General features: G+C 46.0%; 2 protein-coding genes across 3 annotated transcripts in view; one reads left to right on the top strand and one right to left on the bottom strand.

The window, feature by feature from the left end:
• Positions 1-3,485: 3,485 nt before the first annotated feature.
• On the top strand, positions 3,486-5,563 carry LOC133228006 (histone-binding protein RBBP4-like). The gene is given in 1 exon segment (XM_061383235.1): positions 3,486-5,563. A coding segment is annotated over 1 exon segment (1,278 nt). The 5' UTR covers positions 3,486-3,526; the 3' UTR covers positions 4,805-5,563.
• Positions 5,188-12,969, bottom strand: part of CFAP107 (cilia and flagella associated protein 107) — a 36,069-nt gene continuing 28,287 nt past the window's right edge. For both annotated transcript variants that reach the window (XM_061383237.1, XM_061383236.1), the window contains 2 exons: positions 11,195-11,372; positions 5,188-9,650 (listed from right to left, as the gene is read on the bottom strand). In XM_061383237.1, the coding sequence (XP_061239221.1) occupies positions 9,466-9,650; positions 11,195-11,372 (363 nt within the window). In that variant the 3' untranslated portion in view covers positions 5,188-9,465. The remainder of the gene's footprint in view (positions 9,651-11,194; positions 11,373-12,969) is intronic.

A 12,969-nucleotide genomic window follows, 5' to 3' on the forward strand; every position in this document is an offset into this window, starting at 1 on the left:
GAGAAAAGCATGCTGCTGCTACTAAGTCGCTTCAGTCGTGTCCGACTCTGTGCGTAGACGGCAGCCCACCAGGCTCCCCGTCCCTGGGATTCTCCAGGCAAGAACACTGGAGTGGCTTGGCTTGTCGTTTCCTTCTCCAATGCATGAAAGTGAAAAGTGAAAGTGAAGTCTCTCATTCGTATCCGACTCTTCGCGGCCCCGTGGACTGCAGCCCACCAGGCTCCTCCGTCCATGGGATTTTCCAGGCAAGAGTACTGGAGTGGGGTGCCATTGCCTTCTCCGAGAGAAAAGCATGCTCAGCAATAAAGACCCAGCTCGACCAAAAATAAAATAATTTCTTAAAAAAAAAAAAAAAAAAAAAAAACAGTAAAAAGAGAGTGGCTCAGAGGAGACAGTGTCTCCTTAGTTTTTTTCTCAGAAAGTTTGGATCAGCACAGCAAACTTCATGAAAAGCTGAAAACTAAGATGTGAGAAGAGGAAAAACTGTGAATCCTATGATCAAGACTTTTTCCCCAAGACTGTGAGGCACTGAAGGTGGGCACTGTGGGCTCTTGGGAGCTTGGAGTCAGAGAAGAAATAAACCCGGGTCATTCCCAAATAACCCTGCCATCCAGAGACAGCTGCTACCAGGAGAGGGTTTTTAAATTTATTTATGTATTATTCTCACTGAGGACATTTTCCAGATGGAAAATTTCTCCAGTCATTTCTCAGGGGTCTTAGAAGACAAACCATAATTGTATTGTCCCCTTTCCAATTATAATCAGCTCATTACTGTTTCCTCAGACTTATCTAAGTTCAACACAGACTCTGATCAAGGTGAAGCCATTAGGCACAGAAATAAATAATATTGTTTTTATCTTCTTAAATAGCAACACCTTTTCTGTGCTAAATACAGAAGCTCTTATTTGTGTTTAACATTCTACCACACTCAGGGATGACTCTCACCTTGGGATGCATCACACAAAGATTCCTTTATGTATTGTTGTACATAAAAGGAGATCCTTTCTCCATCTTCAAGAATTGTCCATGCCTCTCTTCCATCCCATTTATTTGATGATCATACTATTCTTGTATACCTCTGGCCACCAAGATGAAGACTCTCTGGAGGGAGTTCTCCTTCTTGGTAACTTTGTGGAAGACTCCTTTCACCATATTCTCCCATGGATATAAATAAGCTTTGCATGTATGTGTGCTCGGTCATGTCCAACTCTTTGCAGCCCCATGTACAGCAGCCCACCAGGCTTCTCTGTTCATGGGGTTGAAATGGGTTGCCATTTTCTCCTGCAGGGGATCTTCCCAACCCAGGGATTGAACCCTTGTCTCTTGACTCTTTTGCATTCGCAGGCAGATGCTTTACCACTGTGCCACCTGGAAGCAATGCGTTTGTGTAAAGAGGGTTAAATTGGATTCTACTCAAAAGACACTTTAAACCCCATATCATCAACCCTTTTATAATTACCTGTAATATGTTCATACATTTGGAAACCTCAGAGTGGCCACTGGAAAATATCACTTTTCATTCCAATCCCAAAGAAGGGCAATCCCAAAGAATGTTCAAACTACTATATAATTGTACTCATTTTACATGCTTTTGAACTGTGATGTTGGAGAAGACTCTTGAGAGTCCCTTGGACTGGAAGGAGATCCAACTAGTCAATCCTAAAGGAAATCAGACCTGAATATTCATTGGAGGGACTGATGCTGAAGCTGAAGCTCCCATACTTTGGCCACCTGATGTGAAGAACTGGTTCATTAGAAAAGACCCTAATGCTGGGAAAGATTGAAGGTAGGAGGAGAAGGGGACAACAGAGCATGAGATGGTTGGATGGCATCACCAACTCAATGGACATGAGTTTGAGCAAGCTCCAGGAGATGGTGAGGGACAGGGAAGTCTGGCGTGCTGCAGTTCTTGGGGTTGCAGAGAGTCTGACTTGACAGAGTGACTGAACAACAACAACAATACATGCCAGTCCACAGAGGTGGACTGACACAGGAAGCACCACATTCTTAGCTGTTTGCAAGAGGCTTGAGTGTGGGTGTGGAGGAAACAAAGAGGAGGGTGGCCATTAGTTGGTTGGTCCACCAGGGCCTTGTCTTCTCTTTATTGTGATGGATTGTTATGAACTGAATGCTTGTTCCCGATCCATTACTTCACCTGCCATACACACACCCCAACACACACCCCACAAATACATATGTGAAAGCTTTAATCTGTAGTAGAATGAGATTTGAGTTACCATAGGAGGTAACTAGATTTGGATGAGGTAATAGAAGTAGAGTCCCATTTTAGCTTTAGTGCCCTTAGAAGGGAATGAAGAGTCCTGCGTTCCTCCACCCCCCAAAATGTGAAGAAAGTAGGAAACTGGCTCCCTCCACAACCAGACCACGGTGCCTCCCTGATCTCAGGCTTCCAGCCTTCAGAATCATAATATATAATCTTTCCTGTTTAAGTCATTTGGTCCTTGGTATTCTGTTATAATAGCCTGATTCGACTAAAACATGTGTGATTGGGATTGAAGGAACGTATGGGAAGGTGTAAGGTCTTCGTGGCCACATGATTTTTTCCTTTGGCCAAATCACCCAAAACACAGTAAGTAGGTGGTACTCTCTGGAGTAGGCTAAAGGAAAATTCAGTTCAAGTGATTGTCTTTATAATATAATCTATTCTTGTATAACACTCTCTGTGAATACAACAATCATTCTTTCATTCATTATTTCGGGTCATTTCTTACAAAGATTTATTATATTCCTGGGATTCCACTAGGCCTAAATGAGTTTTGGAAGTGAAAGTTACATGGATCCAATATTTATTGAAATGAAACCCACCACATAGGTTTAACAGAAGCTTATAAGTAACAGAAATTCTCGAGTTTGTGTCACAGAACAGCAGATAAGGGAACAACTTGTTTAAAACCATCTTCTTGTAAGCTGCCTTCACCTGTTCAGCTGGCCTTCATTGTTCTGAAAAATTGCATACCCTAAGAACTTCCCATAGCTTCAGTTCAGTTCCGTTGCTCAGTCATTTCAGACTCTTTGCAATCCCATGGACTGCAGCATACCAGGCTTCCCTGTCCATCACCAACTCCCAGAACTTTCTCAAACTCATGTCCATTGAGTCGGTGATGCCATCCAACCATCTCATCCTCTGTCATCCCCTGCTCCTCCCACCTTCAATCTTTCCCAGGATCAGGATCTTGCCCAATGAGTCAGTTCTTTACATCAGGTAGCCAAAGTAATGGAGTTTCAGCTTCAGCATCAGTCCTTCAAATGAATATTCAGGACTGATTTCCTTCAGGATGAAGTGGTCGGATCTTCTTGCTGTCCAAGTGACTCTCAAGAATCTTCTCCAACACTACAGTTCAAAAGTATCAATCCTTCGGTGCTCAGCTTTCTTTATAGTCTAACTCTCACACCCTTACGTGACTACTGGAAAAACCATAGCTTTGACTAGACAGACCTTTGTTGGCAAAGTAATGTCTCTGCTGAACGCTCAACCCCGGGATCCCCGCCGGCTTGCCTACCCGCCATGGCCGACAAGGAAGCAGCCTTTGATGACGCAGTAGAGGAACGTGTGATCAACGAAGAATACAAAATATGGAAAAAGAACACCCCTTTTCTTTACGATTTGGTGATGACCCATGCTCTGGAGTGACCTAGCCTAACTGCACAGTGGCTTCCAGATGTAATCAGACCAGAAGGGAAAGATTTCAGTACTCATCGACTTGTCCTGGGGACACACACATCAGATGAGCAAAACCACCTTGTGATAGCCAGCGTGCAGCTCCCTAACGATGACGCTCAGTTTGATGCTTCACACTACGACAGTGAAAAAGGAGAATTTGGAGGTTTTGGCTCGGTTAGTGGAAAAATTGAAATAGAAATCAAGATCAACCATGAAGGAGAGGTAAACAGGGCACGCTATATGCCCCAGAACCCTTGCATCATTGCAACAAAGACTCCATCCAGTGATGTTCTTGTTTTTGACTATACAAAACATCCTTCTAAACCAGACCCTTCTGGGGAGTGCAACCCAGACTTGCGTCTCCGTGGACATCAGAAGGAAGGCTATGGGCTTTCTTGGAACCCAAATCTCAGTGGGCACTTACTGAGTGCTTCAGATGACCACACCATCTGCCTGTGGGACAAAAGTGCTGTTCCAAAGGAAGGGAAAGTTGTGGATGCGAAGACCATCTTCACAGGGCACACGGCAGTAGTGGAGGATGTCTCCTGGCATCTGCTCCATGAGTCCCTCTTTGGGTCGGTTGCTGATGATCAGAAACTCATGATCTGGGATACTCGTTCAAACAATACTTCCAAACCAAGCCACTCAGTTGATGCTCACACTGCTGAAGTGAACTGCCTTTCTTTCAATCCTTATAGTGAGTTCATTCTTGCCACAGGATCAGCTGACAAGACTGTTGCCCTGTGGGATCTGAGAAATCTGAAACTTAAGTTGCATTCCTTTGAATCACATAAGGATGAAATATTCCAGGTTCAGTGGTCGCCTCACAGTGAGACTATTTTGGCTTCCAGTGGTACTGATCGTAGACTGAATGTCTGGGATTTAAGTAAAATTGGAGAGGAACAATCCCCAGAAGATGCAGAAGATGGGCCACCAGAGTTGTTGTTTGTTCATGGTGGTCACACTGCCAAGATATCTGATTTCTCCTGGAATCCCAACGAACCTTGGGTGATTTGTTCTGTATCAGAAGACAATATCATGCAAGTGTGGCAAATGGCTGAGAACATTTATAATGATGAAGACCCTGAAGGAAGCGTGGATCCAGAAGGACAAGGATCTTAGATCATGTCTGCACTTGTGATTTTTAAACTCCCCTTTTCTTCCTCTCAACTCTGAGATTGATTTAACACAGGTTTTGAGACACAGACTTTGTTTGGTTATCCCTCTATAATAAGTTCTATCAACAATGTTATTAGTCCAAACAGAAGGTGTTTTCTAAATATTAACTGGGGGCTTCTTGATTCAGCAAAGCCACAGACTTATATTTAAATTTTCTTTAGGAATTTTCTAGTAACAGAGGTCTAAAAGTAGCCACAAAAAGGGGAATATTGTGTGTGGTTATTTTTCTTCTTATGCTATATCCCCAAGTTTTTCAGACTCATTTAAGTAAAGGCTAGAGTGAGTAAGAAATAGAGCTAAGTGAGGTAAGTGTCTGAGCCATGAAGTATAAATACTACAAGATGTTGTTTTTATTCAGGAAATAGGGGAGATTCAAGTCATACAAATTCCTACACGCTGAACTTTCCAGGATGCACATTTCCTTACATAGACCAGTCTCCTCTCAGTTTCTTCAGTTAAGTCAAAACAATGTGTTCCTCCTTCCCCATATATTTTTGCTTGTTAGTGTATTTCTTGAGCTGTTTTCATATTATTTCTTTCCTTTCTGTGAAATGGTTTTTTAAAAAAACTTGGGACCACCAAGTTGTAAAGATGTATGTTTTTACCTGACAGTTATACCACAGGTAGACTGTCCAGTTAAGTTGAGAAGAGTGAACCAATAGCTTGTATTTGTTTTTAAAATTAAATTAATCCTGGATAAGAGTTGCTTTTTTTTTTTTTTAAGGAGTTAGTCCTTGACCACTAGTTTGATACCATCTCTATTTTGGGTGACCTGTTTCACCAGCAGGCCTGTTACTCTCCTTGACTAACTGTGTTAAGTGCTTATAATGGAATAAATTGCTTTTCTACATTAAAAAAAAAAAGTAATGTCTCTGCTTTTTAATATGCTGTCTAGGTGGGCTATAACTTTTCTTCCAAGGAGCAACTGTCTTTTAATTTCATGACTGCAGTCACCATCTGCAGTGATTTTGGAGCCCCCAAAATTAAGTCTCTCACTGTTTCCCCATCCTTTTGCCATGAAGTGATGGGACCTGATGCCATGATCTTAGTTTTCTGAATATTGAGTTTTAAGCCAACTTTTTCACTATAAAAATCTTGCCTGCCAATACAGGAGACATAAGAGACGAGGGTTCGATTCCTGGGTCACAAAGATCTCTTGGTGGAGGGCATGGGAACCTACTCCAGGATCCTTGACTGGAGAACCCCATGGACAGAGGAGCCTGGTGGGCTACATCCATAGGGTCGAAAAGAGTCAGACATGACTGAAGTGACAGCACAGCACAGAGAAACCCTGACCCTGAAGCCATACTGTTACTGCTACTGCTAAGTCACTTCAGTCGTGTCCGACTCTGTGCGACCCCATAGACAGCAGCCCCCCAGGCTCCCCCATCCCTGGGATTCTCTAGGCAAGAATACTGGAGTAGGTTGCCGTTTCCTTCTCCAATGCATGAAAGTGAAAAGTCAAAGTGAAGTCGCTCAGTTGTGTCCGACTCTCAGTGACCTCTTGGATGGCAGCCTACCAGGATCCTCCGTCTGTGGGATTTTCCAGGCAAGGGTACTGGAGTAGGGTGCCATTGCCTTCTCCACCCTGAAGCCATAACCAACTGTAAATAATTGTCAAGTTCGCCGCCAGAGGGCAGGCTTGTCCCAGCCAGTAGGCTAAACTGTAGAAAGTGGGTCGTGGGGTGCACCCAGGGTTTTCTTTTAAGATGCTGGCTTCCACAGTCAAAGCATCGCATCTTGGCAGAGGAATTGGCTAGCACGTGGGTCTCTGCCTCAGATTCTGGTTGTCGCCGTGGCCTTGGTTGTTGCAAAGGCCTGTGGTCTTCCAGTGTCAAACAATAGCCCTGATGTTTATGGAGGGTTTATTCTGCATCAAGCTCTGGGCCCAGTGGTTTTATCTGAGTTAGAGATCATATGGTACCCATTCAGTACAGGAGAGACAGATTCAGAGAAGGGTAGTGACTTCCTCCAAGGCACACAGCCTGCAAGTGGTGGAAATGGAAGTTCTGCTTGTCAGTGCTCTGTCCCAGTGCCCAACAGTGTGGTGCCCCTTCTGAGCTTTCTAATAAAATACTGGAGTCATAGGCTCCTGTCTTATTCGAGGAAACATGGAAGAGCATGAGGTTCAGATGTTTTCCTTGCTGTTTTCTCTGAAGAAACTGTTATTCCAGAAACTGCCCAGATAAAATAAAAATGGAGTAGTTCCATCTTCTACAGTAGTTCCCAATGTCTGGTCCCCCAACCAGCAGCATCAGTATCGCTTGAGAACTTGTTCTAAAAGTGATTTCTTTCCCCTCTGCAGACCTGTTGATCCAGAAACTCAGAGGGCGGGACCAACAACGGCATTTTAGGAAGTAGCTCCTCCAACCTCCACCACATCTGCCAGAGATGTTGAGGCTTCTTTTTTTGAGAGTCCAGGTAAAGCAAGGATGTAGGAAAAAGATCTTCTCTGGCTCAATTCCGCCCTTCTTTACACTCCATCAGAGAAGGTCAGGAAATCCTTCACCAAACAGACCACTGCTATAGGTGGGTGAGCCTAACTGTTAATCTGATAGCACTGTTTTAGTCTGACTCTTGAATGCTCAGTAATCCAGCTCAAGTACTTCTGGTCACTGCAGTGTTAACAGCCATTTTTCAGAGTGTGTGTGTGTGTGTGTGTGTGTGTGTGTGTGTGTAAGGTCATGGAACGCTGATCACATGTGGGCAGCCATAGACTCTGGAATACACTCAGTCCCACCTCCATCCCCAACCATTTTCCCTCCACTTTCTCAAATGCCTGGAAAGGACTAGCTACATGAATTGTGGTCTAAGGAATGAAACATGTACTGAGCCCAGAGAACTCCTGCCTGGTGTCCAGGCTGCAGATGAAAAAATGCCCACCCCTAGAATGACCACATCCTCATCCCTGGACTATGTGAATAAAACTGTTTATATTCAAGAGGAACTTGGCAGTTGTGATGAAGGATTTTGAGATGTGGGGATGACGCTGATTATCCAGTGGGCCTGATGTGTTCACAGGGTCCTTAGTGAGGGAGACAGACAGGAATGAAAATGCTACACCGCAGTCTCTGGATGTGGAGGAAGAGGCCAGGAGTCAAAGAATGCAGGTGCCCCCTGGAAGCTGGAAAAGGCAAGGAAATAACTCACCTCTAAAGCCCCCGGAGTCTCCTGTGGACTTTTCATTTTTAGAGCTGTAGTTAAAGCTCTGTTTTTTTTCCAGTAGTCATGTATGGATGTGAGAATTGGGCCATAAAGAAAGCTGAGCACCGAAGAATGGATGCTTTTGAAGTGTGGTGTTGGAGTGGACTCTTGAGAGTCCCTTGGATAGTAAGGAGATCAAACCAGTCAATCCTAAAGGAAATCAGTCCTGATTATTCACTGGAAGGACTGATGCTGAAGCTGAAACTCCATTACTTTGGCCACCTGATGCAAAGAACTGACTCTTTGATGCTGGGAAAGATTGAAGGCAGGAGGAGAAGGGGACAACAGAGGATGAGATGGTTGGATGACATCACCGACTCAATGGACATGAGTTTGAGAAAGCTCTGGGAGTTGGTGATGGACAGGGAAGACTGGTATGCTGCAGTCCATGCGGTTGCAAAGAGTTGGACATGACTGAGCACCTGAACTGAACTAAACTGAAGGGACTAAATCTGTGTTGCTCTAAGACACTGAGTTCACGGTATTTGTTTCAGCAGCAATAAGAACTTTCTGGGCCTTTACCTAACCTGCAAGGCTCCTTCCCAACTTGGAGCCTCACACAAGCCATCCTGCAGCCTGAGCCACCATTGCTGCCCTTTCTACCTGTCCCTGCACCTGGTTGGTCCCTCTCAGCATTCTAGTCTTAGCCTAAATGTCTCCTCTGCAGGGAAGCCCTCCCTGACCAGGTCATGTCCTCATGGCCCCCAGGACTGCTGTCATGCACCCCTTTACTTCAACACACCTCAGGGAGCTCTCTTAGGACCCCACTGGCCCACTGATTCCCCACCTCTGTGAGCCTACCCCCCTGACATCACCCTTTCACATCAGTATTTGTGTAACATCCCTTTCCTGCTGGATTGATGGCTCTGAGGCCAGAGGCTGGCTTGACCATGGTCCAGGGGAGGTTTGTGGGATGAATGGAAGGTGCAGGAGGCGTTAGGAGGCCACCTGGCTCCAGCTCAGCTGTCCCTTGCGTCTTCACCACAACCTTCCTCTATTCCCTATTCTCCCATCAGTCATTCATTCAACAAAATTTACTCCTGGAGAGTAAGTAGCAAGTTGTGAGAATTCGGTATCATGTTACTTCTCTGGGCCTCAGTTTTCCCTTGTGTGAAATGAGGGAACTTAAGGGTCCTTCCATTTCTCCTGACACACAAGTGTCTCTTCTGCACACATGTGATACCTTGTGGCAAAGGATTTATTTGTGGGATGAAAAAGAAAGGAACCTGTAGGTTTAGAGGAAGGACTGGAACCATAAAACACAGACCATGATTTCAAAGGCCCCTCAGGTGAGCTTGATTTAAAACTCTGGGTGTATCTGCAGCTGCCTGCTGTCTGGCAGGTGGTCTCCAGGTGGGTCTCCAGGTGGCCCCACCTATGCTGTGATGGGGTGACAGATCTCAGAAGTGTGGGACAGGCTGCAGGCGAGGGGGAGGCACCGGAATCGCATGCTCCTTCCGGGACATGGCACCTGCTGGTGGTCTGGGGTAGGAGGAAGTGTAAATGCTCTCTCTGAGGGTGGCCTCTGGTGGTGGGAGCCATTTCTGCTTCAGCTGTTCGTAGAGTCCGTAGTTTGTAGGGGGACCTGCAAGACAAACCAGAATCCAGGTGAATGAGGCTTAGAGGAGGAGGCCAGCATCCTCGGGACGGGAGAATGAATGGTTGGACTCTGGAGGTTCCCCAGGCCGCTGGACCAGGCACCTGGATTGTCAGTGTGCCCGAGAGGAGAGAGTAGTAGTAGGTGCGTTCTCAGTTGTGTCCAACTCTTTGCAACCCCATGGACTGTAGCCCACCAGGCTCCTCTGTTCATGGAATTTCCCAGGCAAGAATACTATAGGGGGTTGCCATTTCCTTCTCCCAGGGATCGTCCCAACCCAAGGATCGAACTCAGGTCAGAAGTTTACAAGAAAGTGCTGGTCCTGCCAACCCCTGAAATTCTCAGTGTGTGGCTTGCCTCCTGTTACTCAGGAGGGACCAGACATTGCTGGAGACCTTGGACAATTCAGCTCAATGACTTGATTGAGCATGACCCCATCACCTCCTGGGTACTCACTGACCCGGCCCAGTTGGGAAGAGCATGCGCTTGGGAGAGTGATCTGCAGGAGAAACTCTTACAGAGAAATGCACTGTAACAAGCAGCTCGCCCTCTACCCTATATCCCTTCATATCCAAGGGTAGAACTGCAGAAAGATAAGAGTGAAGTGTGGTGGGAGCTTGCAATGGATGTCAGATCAAGTCACTCTCCCAGCAAATCTGAGCAAAGTCTTGTTTCTGCAGGAAGGACACAATCCACACTCTGGTGAGCCCCTACCTGGACCTCCTCTACCCCTGACGTGAAGCTTTTTCACTTGCTCTGCCGTCCCTCCCCGGGAACACTCTTCCTCCTAGTTCCTGCATAGCTCCCTCCTTCTCAACTCAGATCTCCTCCACAAAGACCATCCCATGTCATCCCCCCAAAATGAGAATCAACATACCTGCCTCACTTTCTCCCCGTTACCCGCTGGTTTTCTTTTCTATGTACCACATATCCTAGTCCAATATGATAGTGTTTACTAGATCTTAGGTTGTCTTATTCATCGATAATATCTTCTCTTTTTTCTAAATTAATTAATTTATTTTAATTGGAGGCTAATTACAATGTTGTAGTGGTTTTTGCCATACATTCACAAGAATCAGCCATGTGTACATGTGTCCCCCTCGATAAAATCTTCTATGTCTCTTCACTGGGGTATAAATTCCCTGAGGGCAGGAATTCCTCCCTACTTGTCACTGCTGTGTCCCCGGGTGCTTCAATAGGACAGGCACCTGGGGAATACTCAGTCGGTGTTGATGAAGTAGATGATGGATCTGAGTGTGCAGCGATGCTGCTCTCTATCACCTGTGCTCCAGGTAAACATGCTGCTGCAGGTGAGGGCTTCATCACACAGCAACATCATCTAGCATCACAGGGAGAGGGTGGGTGACCTGGGGGGTAAATAGGACTCTTCCCTTCCCTTCTCATTCTAATGCTCTGCTGCAGTCAGGGTCACCTGCTTGGGTCCTCCCACTAAGATGGGCACACCTCAGCCCTATGTGCTTATGAACCCCTTAGAGTCCAGTAAAGGGGATGATCCCGAAAGATAAAAATACCGAGTAGAGGGAAGTCGGCTTTCTCTGGGAGCCACAGCAGCTTATGTCTGTTCCACGTGCGGAGCTCCGGCAAGCCTGGGTGATAGTTATGCCGGTTGTAATGGTCGTCGTAGGTGCTGATCAGATAGCGCTGTGAGGGCTCCTGGTGGTGGGTGATCAGGTGTTTGTATGGGAGCCCCTGGAAAGACAGACACAGTGCATGTGTTACCAGTCGGAGCAAGGCATCCACCTGGCTGTGGCTGGAGGCAGAAGCTGCCCAGTATGCAGTCTGTGGTGTTGATGGAGAGGGTCCCCACTATGGAGATGTGTCCGCCTGAGCCCTGGGGAGCACCAGTGGGAGACACACTTGTCTGCCCCACCACGACACAGCTCACCTTCAAAGACACACCCCAGTTTGGCAGCAGTCAGGTCTCTGTATGAGGGGCCCCCAGCGAAGTCAACTCACCCTGAAAATGACTAAGGGGACACATTGAAATAAAAATCAAGACACCCAGCTGAACAGGAAGAGCCTGTGCTATCTCATTGCATGCCCCTGTGATCTGAAATTACCCCCTTTGACTTGTCTTGAGTCTCATCCATCCAAGTGTCTATTTCCAAGGCAAGTGAAGGATGCTATACGGTGAGCCTGACATCTGTACCTTCTATTTCCATCAGTTACTATGGGAAGAGTCAGAGAATGCTCCATAAATTGCCTTCTCCTGCAAAGGATTTAAGTCTCCTTCAGCTGGAAACTCAGCGAGTGATTTCTTTGGTGGAGAGAAATTACAGGGAGAAGAAAGCCGTGTTCTCCTGACACTGGGACATTTGCCTAAATCACTGCTTTTCCTAAGAAAATCCTCTTAATCCTAAAAGGGAATCCTAGAGGCCTGGTCTGATTTACAGGGGAGGATAACGTGGATTCCCAGGCTCCTCCTCTTGTCTGGAACAGACGGGGAGGTCCACGTCTGCTATGGCCTAAATACACTGGCTGCACCCAGTATTTCAAATGGTGGCTCCATAAACCAGTCAGATCACAATGCCAGAGGAAGTCAAGGGGGATGGGCACAGACATTAAGCCGGAGTTCCTAAGATCCACATCATCAGATCTGGATGTCTGGAGTATATTTCTGAGGTCAGGGAAAGCAAGTTCCCATCACCCAGGGGTTCCCATCAACCAAGGGAAGTTCTGAAGAGGCAACACAGCGCGGGAAGAAGAGAAGCCAGGAGGGATTTTCTTACTGTTTCTCTTGGTTTGGGGCACAGTCCTGCCTTCTTGATCATGTAGACAAGATTTTTGTTTCAGTCAGAAAAAGTTGGCTTAAAAATCAACGTTCAGAAAATGAAGATTATGGCATCCAGTCCCATCACTTCAAGGCAAATAGATGAAAGAAAAGTGGAAGCAGTGACAGATTTTATTTTCTTGGGCTCCAAAATCACTGTGGATAATGACAGCAGCCATGAAATTTAAAGATACTTGCTCACTGGAAGGAAAGCTATGACAAACCTAGACAGAGTATTAGAAAGCAGAGACATCACTTTGCTGACAAAGGTCCATATAGTCAAAGCTGTGGTTTTTCCAGTAGTCATGTATGGATGTGAAACTTGAACCATACAGAAGGCTGAGTGCTGAAGAATTGATGCTTTCGAACTGTGCTGGAGAAGACTCTTGAGAGCAAGGATATCAAACCAGTCAATCCTTAAGGAAATCAACCCAGAACACACATTGGAAGGACTGACGCTGAAGCTGAAGCTCCAATTCTTTGGCCACCTGATGCGAAGAGCCCACTCATTGGAAA

Source organism: Bos javanicus, chromosome 16 (assembly GCF_032452875.1).
Source record: "Bos javanicus breed banteng chromosome 16, ARS-OSU_banteng_1.0, whole genome shotgun sequence".
NCBI lineage: Eukaryota > Metazoa > Chordata > Mammalia > Artiodactyla > Bovidae > Bos > Bos javanicus.